The sequence below is a fragment of the Acartia tonsa genome, chromosome 6, assembly GCF_053477335.1.
Source record: "Acartia tonsa isolate MP-2025a chromosome 6, ASM5347733v1, whole genome shotgun sequence".
Taxonomy (NCBI): domain Eukaryota; kingdom Metazoa; phylum Arthropoda; class Copepoda; order Calanoida; family Acartiidae; genus Acartia; species Acartia tonsa.
The window spans coordinates 28,954,239-28,966,927 of record NC_137265.1 but is presented as its reverse complement, the minus strand read 5'-3'; the positions used below and the strand labels follow the sequence as shown (position 1 = coordinate 28,966,927).

General features: G+C 31.2%; 1 protein-coding gene across 1 annotated transcript; it reads right to left on the bottom strand.

The window, feature by feature from the left end:
• Positions 1-759: 759 nt before the first annotated feature.
• LOC145323334 (uncharacterized) lies at positions 760-11,719 on the bottom strand. Its single transcript, XM_080165760.1, has 14 exons — positions 11,355-11,719; positions 9,568-9,614; positions 8,658-8,776; positions 7,798-7,831; positions 7,406-7,451; positions 6,814-6,881; positions 6,051-6,161; positions 5,189-5,243; positions 4,726-4,804; positions 4,380-4,425; positions 3,903-3,964; positions 2,865-2,949; positions 2,195-2,295; positions 760-1,146 (listed from the first exon to the last, which is right to left on the bottom strand). Exons 1-14 carry the CDS (start codon positions 11,462-11,464, stop codon positions 1,027-1,029), a joined length of 1,083 nt encoding a protein of 360 aa, XP_080021886.1. The 5' UTR covers positions 11,465-11,719; the 3' UTR covers positions 760-1,026.
• Between the last annotated feature and the right edge of the window lie 970 nt (positions 11,720-12,689).

Below are 12,689 nucleotides of genomic sequence, written 5' to 3'. Positions count from 1 at the left end.
TGAAACAATCCCATCTCATAATGCTTATCAAATGAAGAACATAACCAGAGAAAATACATCAAATAGTACACTATCAAACCCTTTGGTACAATCTGAAAATTCAGCATTTCATAGATTCTCACCAACAATTCTGAAAACAAGTATTGAAAAAAATACTGATCAAACTGTTGATCCAAACAGATCTTCAAAACTGTATGGTGATAAAATTATAAAACTAAAACCAAGTGAACATTGGAACTCCTATAGTGTAACATTTTTAAAAAATATCATTGCTCATGTTACAAATTTTAGTTTATTTCATTGTGAATGCATTAGATGAAGGTCTTATTTTTGATGTTTTAAGGAGAGTTATCTTTTTTTCTGAAAGATTTTCTAGTCATATCCTTCCAATTATCTGGGTTTCCACCCATCATTCAATAAGATATTATGTTATTAACAAAATTTATAAATTTAAGGTTATAGTTTTTAACATTTTTTAATTTAAAGATAATTGTATTTAATATTATCATTTTGCTATTATAAGATTATTTTTTTAAGTTTCATCAAATATTTGCTGAAGTGTCTTGGTTTTGAAAATGCTTACAAATATTTCTATTAAACAATTTTTCACCAAAATTAAAACATAATAATGTTCATGTATAAAAGTTTTTGTTATAACTAAAAGGTTTTTTTTAAATATTTAAATATATATTTCATTGATCTTACCAATATTTTTGAAATTGTATTTAGATAGATATATTTAATATAAAATATTGCTTAGTTTCTTCATAAAAAAAGTCTTATAAATATGACATTTTTATTTTAACAAAAATTTCTTTTTACTTTTAATCAAAGCCTCTAGTTAGTTATAATAGTTTTATATTTGAAATTATTTTTCCAAGTAGTAAGGGTTTCAATTAAATTTTACATTTCTGACACATCAATCAAAACGTTTTACAAGCCAAACAGAAATGAACATCTCCTTATTCTGAAAACTCCTTTTGTTTGAAAAAAAATACAAAAATTAAGAAAAATTTATTTCTATTTTCAATCCAGTTGATAATTCATAAGCCAGCTGTGATTGGATAATCGCTTGTCCCAATAGGGGAATGGTTTGGCGTTCTTGTGGACAAACAGAACATCAAAATAGCATATTTCTTTTAACTCCTAAAATATGAAAAATGTTATTTGATTTAAGCATAAATGAACAAGATTTGAATATTTAGACAATAATTTAGTAAATCTAATCTACACATTAAAAAATTGAAGAGAAGAAATGTGATATTTTAAGTATCCTAAAAAGTCAAAGAAACGTTAAAGGAAGCCTGCAAGGAATAAAACGCTTTAACTGCTGAAAGACTGCCTCAAGTAGACCCAATACCCCAAATTTGAAGCCTTCAGCTTCAATAAAAAAAAACTTCTAGGCATTTCATTTTATGTACAATGAAAATTTTTAAAGATTTCCATTGCTTATAATAGAAATTACAATATTAAATTAAGTCGCCTAGACACAAAATTATATCCTTATCTTCGTCAGAAACTTAGATTGCCGGTAACTGATAATTTTTTTACTATAAAAACACCACGTTGCATAGTAAAAATCCCTGTAAAAAATTCGGTTTAATTTGCATTGGTGAGCGTAAAATCATAGCGGAAACAAATGAAACTAAATGAAAGCTCAGATGTGATTGGTTGTTGAGCTGATTTAGCCTTCTGATTGACTGGATATACTACAGTACTCTCAGTACAACGTAAGTTAAACTTAATTTTTTTTATGATTTTGACTAAAACTATGGGTATTTTTATTTCTGGCAACCTAATTTTATGTCAAAAATAATCTTATAATTTTTTTTCTTGGCTAGGTAGTTTTATTTCAAATTTCTTAATATAAGCAATGAAAATCTTTCAGAATTTTCATTGTATATAAAATGTTATTTTAAAATGCCTACAACTTTTTTGTTATTAAAGCTGAAGGCTTCAAATTTGGGGTATTGGATCTACTTATGGCAGTCTTTCAGCAGTTAGATTTAATTATGAAAAGTGAATTTGAAGTAAATTCTATTTATTTCGCTCATAAATAAATCTTTCCCTGAACAAAGACAATTGAATATGTTCTATGAACTGGCATAGTAAAGATTTTTTATTTTTTTTAAAACTTAATTTTAAATCTACCACTCCCGCCCCCACCCCCACCTTTATTTAATATTCAGCTTACCTGATAAGTTATAGGCCAAGGAACATGCGGAGTATATCCAGCTGACTTAAGCAAAGGTAAAAATTCACTTCTAAAGGTTTTCTTGCACGGGTTTGTATCATCTAGAAATAATTTTAAATTTTTGTTGTTTTTTATCTGGATTTGAAGCCGGCGTCTCTATATCACTAATAATCAAAATTAGGTAATGTATGATTGAGATCTTAAGCCTGGATTTACATACATTCCAAGTTCTTCAGAATTATTTAAGAATGGCGTTAAATACATAAGACCTGATGAAAAAGGATCTACTAAAAAAAAAATAAGACCTATAAAATTACTGAAATAAATGGTCAATGGAACTAGTTATTAGAGTGTAGCAAGGGGGAGGGGGAGAAATTGTGGATGAAAAAATCTGAATATCAACAATCTAAGAAAATAAGTGCCTTGCCTTTAATGAAATAAAGTGAATTTAAATAGGTTAACACCCCCTCCCCTGGAAAGTTTTAATCTATATTTCAATTTGAAATATGAGAGGTGAGGGTTTCAAAGCTCAATAGGTACTTTGAGAGAAAGCACTGAAAAAAAAACAATTCAATAAGAGTAAATTACTGACTAAACTACCAATGACAGGCCAGTAAACATTCTAATTAACCAATGGTAGCCCAGTCACTATAAAAAGCTTCTTTTTTACCTTCTGAACAAATCATGGAGACTTCCATCTGTATGTAGGGTAGAAATTGTATCTTATCTTTTATTTTCAAATATTCTTTAAATGCCTAAGAAAATATTTTTTCATGTTATTTGATAAACATCATGATCCTTCATATGTACCAAATCAATTTTTATTTATTTTTTATGGAATTGTATTTTATTAAGAAGACAGTTACTCTATTGCCCAAGGTATGTCTGTCCATCTAAGTTTAAGTCTGCAACTTTGGAACTCCAATCTTTAATTTTACAGTGCTTGTTATCCCCATTAAATAGTAGCAAAGGTACCCTATAACTCTCTAGCTATGTCTGCCTATAGGGCTTAGAGTAAACGTGAACAATGCGCATTCAGTATATTCGTTTTAAGTTAAATTACGGAAACAAGAAAATATTCTGCATTTAAACCTTGTACTCAATGTTCTTTATCAAAAGAAGAATATCGAACTGCACACATCAGTGTTAAAATAGATTTTCGGATCTACTGCAGTTCACGGTAAAATATTGCTGGTAACGCAATTTTCCAAAAATCTATGAATTTTAAAGGCTGCTAGCTTCCAAACGGCTGAACGTACAGATCATGCCCGCACATTGTTTTAAGCGGCATAAGAAGGCCTACAAATAATCTGGAATAGCCATAAATCAATTATGCATAATTATCTCGCAGTGCAGAGAAATGCGCAAAAAAGATCTATTTTACGCTTTTTTTCTTCAGTGAAGCTTTCCCTGTGCATCATTGGATCTTGGCTATTCCAGATTATTTGTAGGCCTTTTTATGTCGCTTAAAATGGTGTGCGGGTATGATCTGAACGTTCAGCCGTTTGACAGCTAGCAGCGTTTAAAATTCATATATTTTTGTAAAATTGCGTTACCAGCAATATTTTACCATGAACTGCAGTAGATCCAGATTTTCTTCTACAATTTGTATCTTACAGCAAATCATCAGACAAAAATTGAGTCGTCAGCTATCTTAGATAGCAGCAGAATAATTATACTAATAATGTATCCATAAAAAAAGATTTACCTTACACTCAAAGCCTTGAATGTCAATTTTAACAATAAAAACTTCATTACTTGGTTTCAAATCTAAAATTTATACTTTCTTATAAAATTATTCCTAATTCTGAATATATTTTGTACAACCATACGTCCTTTTATAAGATGTTTCTTTTTAAGCCTTTAAACCACAATTGTTTATATGGTATAAATATCCCATTCGTCTGATTTTAGAATACTGATTCCTTTTAAATGATTTACAATGTTATAATCGTAGCAAGTCTAAAATCAAGTCTTAAAAATATAAGTGTGTCCTTAAACAGTATCCTGTATTTAAACAGTTTAGCAACAAATTTACTTACAATTTTGATTAGACTTTACATTTAAATTCTGATTTTACAGTTATGACACTTTACAAGTGTTAATGTTTGTTTGTCCTACCGTTTCAGAGCTTCGCTTTTATGAATGTTGTCATCCTTGTTTATGTGATTTTAAAGTTGCTTACTAAATAGATCCATTAAAGTTATGGTGGTGTGAGAATGTGTGAATTTCTAAAATAGAAATTATATCTAAAGTAATATTTATAAGAAATATGTTTCTTGTAGTAATTATCTATAACATAAAAGTAGAATGATGTCCGTCTGTCTGTCCGTCTTAAGCTTAAGATCTCGGTAACAGCTGAACCGATTGGGCTATACTTTCCAGGAAATCTATCTTCAGGTCCTGTGGTGGGTTAAGGCCATTTGAGCCCCATATTCTAATATTTCTAATATTTGATTTTAAACATTTTTCTTTTTTCAGTTTACTTCCTTCTTTTATTTTTTTAAAACGCTAAATTAAGATTTATTTACTTCGTCTTTTTCCCCAATTTGCATGGTTTCTTCTGTAGAATCTTTTCTTTTGTCACCAATATATTCATAATGTCCATCACTGAAAAAAAAGTTGATGTTATGTCAGTTAGGACCACTTTAATTAGATCCACATAGTCGACATAAATTGCAAATCGATAGAATGGGTATTATTAATGACTATGACAGATTTAATTGCGGTTTCCCTTTAATTGCCTTGTAGAGCACACCCCCCCTATTAAGAAAATTATTCAAAATAAAGATTTTAGCTGTGTTGGCCACAAGATATTGAAGGCCCAGGACATCAAAACATGGATTAAATTTATTATTTTATAATACTTATTGAAATTTTTTATAGAACGAAATGATTTTCAGTATGGGTCAGTCTTCAGAAATGGTTCTAATTTATCGGATTCGGAGCCATGCTAAATTACTTTTTTATTTTTTCTTAACGTTTGAGGTTTACCTTAATGCATTCATAACTTGTAGAGATTTAACATTATCATCAAAATCATTTAAAGCTTAACAAAAAAATTCATTAATGTTTGTCAAAGGTTTTAGTCAGGCAAAAACAGCCATATTTTCCCTGGCAAATAGCTTAAATTGGCAACTGGACCAATAGGTGTATTTCCTGGAAAGCAAAACCTAATAGGATCAGTAAGAATTGATAGAGAATATTGTGACAGGTATATCAGATATTTGTCAATATGTTCCTCCGTGGTCAGGAAAGGGGTTCAGGTAAAGTCATAAGCAGGGGGGAGGAAGTATAGTTATATAGCCATCTGGAAGAAACTCTTATCAGGGTATGCGAGAATCTGTCCCAATATCCACATATTCTATATCCATTGTGCTGAGCCATGTCTCAAGACATTGAGACAGACATACATCGTTCTACTTGTATTATAGAAAAAAATACTAAAAAACTATTACAAGTTTACCATCTATAATACAAAGTAGCTTGATGTCTGTCTGTTTGTCCGTCCGTCCGTCCGTCTGAAGCTTAAGATCTCGGTAACCACTGAACCGATTGGATTCTACTCTTTAGGGTATATACCTATCGGTCCTGTGGTGGTTTTAAGCTTTTTTCTTGGGAGTGGGACACCCAAAACCCCCAAGAAATGAAAATTCCCCCCCCCCCCTATTTATTTTTTTCAGAAGATTTCATTGGTCCTTTTTTGCAGAAGATTTCCTTGGTCCTTTTTTATGCAGAAGATTTCCTTGGTCCTTTTACGAATTTCGGCAAAATTTTTTTATATCACCGTTTGGGATAAAGCCCCTAGAGGCTAGGGGCGAAGCCGCTAGTAAATATATATTGTAGATAATATTACCTAAGCTATTAAAAAGTAGAGCCTGATTAAATGGATTTGGATCTACAGAAATAACTGGATTGCCCATAGATCTGCTGGCCAATGTATACACTCCGATATTACTTCCAAGATCTAAAAATTATGAAATTAAAAATTGCAGGTTCACACTAGAGTGTAATCTACACAACTACTCCCTTTATAACTAATTATATTAAATAGAGGGACTATTATTAAGTATTGGTCATTCCAGATTATTAGTACGCCTATTTATGCCAGTTGCAATGATGTGCAAACACTATGTGTGAATTCAGCTTTTTGACAATAATCGAAAACCAGAAACATTGAACCATTGAACTGCACAAGACACCCCCCAAAAAAACACCATTATAGCTTCTCCTATCATTATAGCAAAAGACATTTGGTATAAATTTGGAGAAAAAAATATTTTTGTTAAAGGTGATTTTTATCCACAAAACAGGATAATTTCAGAAGATACAGAAGGTTTTTTGGCCTCAAATTTTAATTGTGTGAAAAACAATTACAAAATTTTTTTATTTTCCAAATACCACAAATATGTGTGTGATGGTAAACAACGGTGCATAAAACTTGCCAAATTTTATTAATGAACAACTTTGATTTTTATCGTGTCGTGTTATCTCTTAAAGTTGATAGATGGCATTTAATTAGAATCCCCTCCCCCACCTTGAAAAAGTGATTATATTAGAGCCAACCAGGAATATGTTTGAGGTGTAACAGATTTTATTAAAATAAAAATCAACTTTACCTAAAACTATGGCATGAGGGTAGTTATCTAGTAAATGGAGCCAAACATTTATCAAATGTTCTTCATATCTAAAATAATATTAAAATAAAACTCTTCTTTTTTATGTAATAAGGGATTTTAAGGGATAAGATGTACATCACTAATGATGAAAATTTTGGACTATGTTAGTTTGAACCAACGTTGAAGTATTAAAACGTAGTTCTAAAATTTGGTTACCAATATAATTTATAGGTTAGCAGAGTTTAAGTTAATTAATATTTATTACCGCAATAGTTGGGCTCAAGATTTCGGGGCATATAAGAGCTTTAAATTTCAATTCAATCTTTTCCAGTATGGCTTCGAAACGGATTGATATCCGCCGGATCAGAACCGGTTCTCAGCCATACTGAAAATTCATGTATCGTATCGTATTATATCCAGTTTTCTAAGAATATAACAATGTACAATCATAATGTTAATTTTGTTACCCCGTCCCTTCGGCATCTCGGTGCTAACAAAACTGGCACGGATCTTATAATTGTACAATCTAATATCAGCGGAAAGTTGTCTATAATACGTTGCGATATATAACTATTCTAAAATTCTTTCTAACCTTTTACTTGTTCCTTCGCCGTTTACTGACTCACCATCTATACCATCTTAATTATTTTTTTATTTCAAAACAAATTATTAGATTCTAAATCACATTTTAAGATTCATTAACATTGACGTTTCACCTTTAGTGTAAATTTACAATTTATCAAACAAGCAGCTTTACTGGTTGAAGGAAGGCAAAAAATAGCCTAAAACCGACACAATACTCAAATCTTGTAATTGGATAATCTTTTCTTATAAAAATAGTCCCCTTTCTTAAATAGAAAATGAGGAAAACACGTATTAACCAAAACATAGCTTAAAAATACGGACAAACGGACATTTCGAATTATAGAGTCGCTACGCTACTAAAAATAACGTCGATTGGAAAATGATTAAAATGATACTTACAGCCATTAATAGCAAAAACAGCAGATATTCTCTGGAACAAGTTTGTGTAATTTTTAAAAAGAATAACCCTTTGCCTTCACAGCCTTTATCCGAAAGAAGGTTTTGGTTTCAGTAAACACATCATTTCTTTGATATTATACATTCAGGTACTTTAGTGCATATACATATATTTGTAGAGTACTATAGTTAGTATCCTGTATTAACGTAACAGGATGTGTGTCTGTCTGTGTGAACCGAATAATCACTCTAACCACTGAACCGATATGGTTCTCCTTTAACGTAAACCTTCACATAGACCCTATTTTGGGGGAAGGCACTTTCACCCTCCCTTCAGAAATAACCCGCAAAAAAAATAATTCTTTTTAAAAACTTTAATCTAAAGTGGAGGGTCGGCTACCCTTCCTTTGGCTACCCTCTAAGGGTGTGTCTGTTAAAATATAGATATGTTATGTTAACTTTTTTGTTATCGCTGATTAACTATAAACATAATTGCCTAGGTATGAAGCTTCATTGAAGCTAAGGACTTTAGAAACTTGTATTAAATCTTTATTATTTTGTTTAGCTATACAGTGTTTATATTGAAGGGGTAAATATTGTAATCATTGGGGATGTACAGCAATATATCCTCCATTTTCTATTCCCTAATTTCTCTGCTAAAACTAATTAATTAATGTCCGTTTATCAATTATATATCATTGTATTATCCCTTAAGGTCTCTGCTAAAACTAATTAAACAATGTCAGTTTATATATTATAATACAAAATAGAACGATGTCTGTCTGTTTGTTTGTAACGAAGAATCTCGCTAGAGGCCAGGGGCGAAGTCGCTAGTCAATTATAAATTATCACAGACTTTCCTGATCTATCAATGGATCATTGATGCAGATGACAAAAGTTTTATTAAAATGAAAATTGCTGTAGGGTAGAGTTTGTTTACACATATAGGCGTGGTTTTCAGTCAATATTTTTAATAATAAATCTAAAATAAAATTACATCAATGATGACAACATTCATAAGTAGCGAAGCATAAAAAGTCACGGATGAAAACCCGGACAAAGTGAGCAGATAAATGAGTTCAGTGGTCATATATCAAGAATAAAACTACGAAAATATAGACATATGACCTTTGTATTTTTTCAAGCATGGCTGACAGACCAAGTAAATTGTATACTGGGAGCTCATTGTGCAAAAGATAGTGGTGTCTATAGCCCCCCCCCCCCCCCGCCGATGGTCCATATTTCATGGATGTGGGACAGGGGCGTCCAAGCTTTTTATTTTGGGGGGGTAAAATGGCGCGCGAAGCGCGCCGCAAATTTTTTTTTCCCCCCCCAAAATTTTTACCCGGGGGGGAAAACTTGCTTGGGAGGGGTAATTACCCCCCCTGAAATCTGTTGGCAGGGGTAAAATTTGCTTACCCCCCCCCCAAAATTTACCCCCGGGGTAAAATTTTTTGGGGGGGGTAAGTTAAATTTTATCAAAAATTTAGTATTAAAAATGCGCGCAAAAATTTTTTTTGTCAGAGATTTTCTATTTTGGGGGGGGTATTTACCCCCCCAAAATTTTTTTGGGGGGGGTAAATACCCCCTCCTAAATGGTTGGGGGTGCCTACGGCACCCCCAGGGTAGGGGTAAATTTTAAATGGGGGGGTAATCGCCCCATTACACCCCCCCCCTTGGACGCCTATGATGTGGGAAGTTTTAGTTATCCCTAGTTATAGAGTAGCTGCACTACTAGTAATAATAGCTTTTAGTTAAGAGAAAAATATATACCTCTACTTTCAGTTTTATCTAAATCTTCCAATGGATTTAGAACTGCCCTAAAATTAGATTAATGAAATTATTTAGAACTTTTTACAATTTTTAGGAAAGATTAGTATTGGCAGGTTTTGAGCTATTTTGTTCTAGTCTTACTTACATATCAACTAATTGATTGAAAACATACATATGTCTGGAATTGTGACTGAACCCTTCATCAAATAAATAAAAAAAACTTCCAGGGACTTACATGAAGCTTCACTGTAGAGGAGACCTATATTGGTTTAGCAGTTAGCGAGACCTTTCAGTACAAACACATAGACAGATATCCTATCCCTGGAACTTATATATTATTAGGATTATTAGACCGAGACTACAATATATTGACAAACATCTGACACTGAAGACATAGTGAACTTATTTTTCCCAGACATAATAATAAATCGTAAACATGACAATAGTAAATAGCCAAATAAAACATAATTATTGTGAAAAGAAGGTGTATCAACTTTTTTTTTATAGCTAGCCGGTTCTTTTAGTAAGTAGTAGATGTAAAATTTTTCATAGAATTCAGATATGCAATCGGTTTTTTTGTAGACCTCTTATTTTTTAAGTAATTTAAGTTTTTTTAAAAAAAATTAAGTCGATTTTAAGGTACTAAAATGCAACAAAAAAAGAAAGAAAATGGCCATTATGAACAAAAATAGTAAAATCTTTAATTTGACACCTTACTTTTTCAATTCTGTCAGGTAATTATTGAAAAAATCGATTTTTTTAAACCCACGAGAATAAAAACTTTGAACTTAATTTTATTATTTCACAGATAAAAAAATATGGGTTCATATATACCTTTAGAATCAGAAAAATATTACGAATTCATTGTAAGCAAAATTGAAAAAAAAAGTTTACAATATAGTATATAAACTACAATAAAAGGAATTATATGAAAATATCATATTATATTGTACAGGCAACGTCTTAATTCTTGAATTGAGTATAAAAATGGGAAGGGGGTAAAGAGGGGGTAAAGAGGGGGTAAAAAAGGGAAGACGATAGTGTTGCCTGAACAAAAAATACAATTGGCCATTTGTTTAATTTTTAATTTTTTTACTTTTTTTCAATTTTGCTTACAATGGATTCGTAATATTTTTCTGATTCTAAAGGTATATATGAACCCATGTTTTTTATGCCTGTTTGAGAAAATATTTAGGTCTAAAGTTTTTATTAAACCGAGGTTAAAAAAATAGATTTTTTCAATAATTACTCAACAGAATTTTAAAAGTAAGGTGTCAAATTAAAGATCTTACTATTTTTGTTCTTACTGGCCATTTTCTTCTTTTATTTTGTTGCGTTTTAGTACCTTAAAACCGACTTAATTATTTTTTTTAAAAACTTAAATTACTTAAAAAATAAGAGGTCTACAAAAAAAACCGATTGCATATCTGAATTCTATGAAAAATTTTACATCTACTACTTACTAAAAGAACCGGCTAGCTATAAAAAAAAAGTTGATACACCTTCTTTAAAGAATTAGAAAGTTCTATCCAGGAATAACAGGATCCTAAGGAATAGGAAAATAGACAATAAATCTATTAACATTAATAGATAACAAAATTACCCCATCTGTAGATTAAATCTTTTATTTGAGAAATTTGAATACTACTATTTCGGAATCAGACAAATTTCCTACTCCCTTATAAGTTATAACCATCAAGCAAAATGAAGAGGCCTCTAGGGGCGTAACCGCTAGTAAAACATAATATTAATGATTATAAAAAAAATGAATTCTTATAAAAATTTACCTGTGTTTTAGTTGTAAAATAAAAATCCATAATAGTAGAAATAATATGCTAAACTTTTTTCTTGATCTTTCAAGCATTTTATCTAAATATATTCGAGAAATAGTTATCATTTAATCAACATTAAATTTACATTTTATACTTTAGCAGAGAGTTAAATATCATTTTAAATAAAATTAACCAAAGCAAAGCCTCTAGGGGCAAACTTTTATCTTGCACAAATCTCAGTGTGCCCGGGAATAAATATAATTAGAAATCCTGTAATTGCGATGTTATCTCAATCACCGCCAGCTATGCTAACCCAAGCCACGGGGGCGTTAAGGCCTTCTTCGTGCTTAAATGGAGAAACTTAATATGGGTAAGGTTTTCCATTACGGAGAGATCAACAATGGAATTATGTAAGGGACAAGTGACAATCTTGCAAAATAACATTATATATTCCTCCCCCCCCCCCCCCAAATAACACCTTATATAGTTAAACCTACATGACATGGTCAAACATATTCAAATTTCTATATACACAATAAAGCTTTGATTATCTGAGAGTATGTCCTGCCATTTATAGTCTTTTTCTTGTTGACTAAAATAGTCTAAAACTAGCGAGACATGGTGAAATGATAATTAAAACCCATTAACGGCGCCATTTTTTTAAAGATGTTTGCCATTTCCAAGGTTTTGATGGGCACTTAGGGTGGGTAGGAAATGTTTGTTTGTCTGAATTACTTTTATTTAGGCAATCAATTTTACTAGATATCATTTTTTGTAAATTCAACTGGTTTTTGTCCAGATGAACTTCAATTGGACGGGGAAGGGGGGGGGAATTAATATTACAATCGCCAATTGGTCAAGAAATTCTCCATAATTATCACACAATTTCACTTTTTGATGTGTTCGCTCTTTTTCCCAAATATTAACTAGTATAAATCGATTATAACGGATCCGTTAACTTTCTCCTATAACTTTGAATAGGTTATTGAAGATCATAACTAGCACAGTGACGGTTTTTTCTAGTTTTATAAGGCAAGCTACTCTATAATCTGAGCCCCTAGAGGCCTCTAGTGGTACTTGAGGTAAAATATGGGAGTGGGGGGGGGGGGGGGGGTAGTCGACCTCTGCCTATTTTCAAATTAAGTTTTAAAAAGAAAAGGAAAACGTGTTGTATTGTTATTTTTCTTTCTTGTTTTCTTCAGTGAATTAGTATAAAATGTTCTATACATTTATTTCTCATACTTTTGGAAAAATGTAAACTTTCAATTTTCAGTGTAGTATTTGAGTGTGTAAATATCAACTGGTGTCACCTAGTTACTTTGTTAAAAATCCGCATACGAACATTTTTAA

Bases quoted from the DNA above. Each gene is read 5' to 3' on its own strand.
- LOC145323334 (XM_080165760.1), bottom strand. From the start codon at position 11,464: ATGATAACTATTTCTCGAATATATTTAGATAAAATGCTTGAAAGATCA. The intron at 4,805-5,188 runs GTAAACCTCAAA...CTTTTTTTTCAG, and splicing joins CAAGTTATGAATGCATTAAG to TGATGGACATTATGAATATA. The intron at 3,965-4,379 runs GTAAGCAACTTT...TATAAATTTTAG, and splicing joins AACTTTAATGGATCTATTTA to ATTTGAAACCAAGTAATGAA.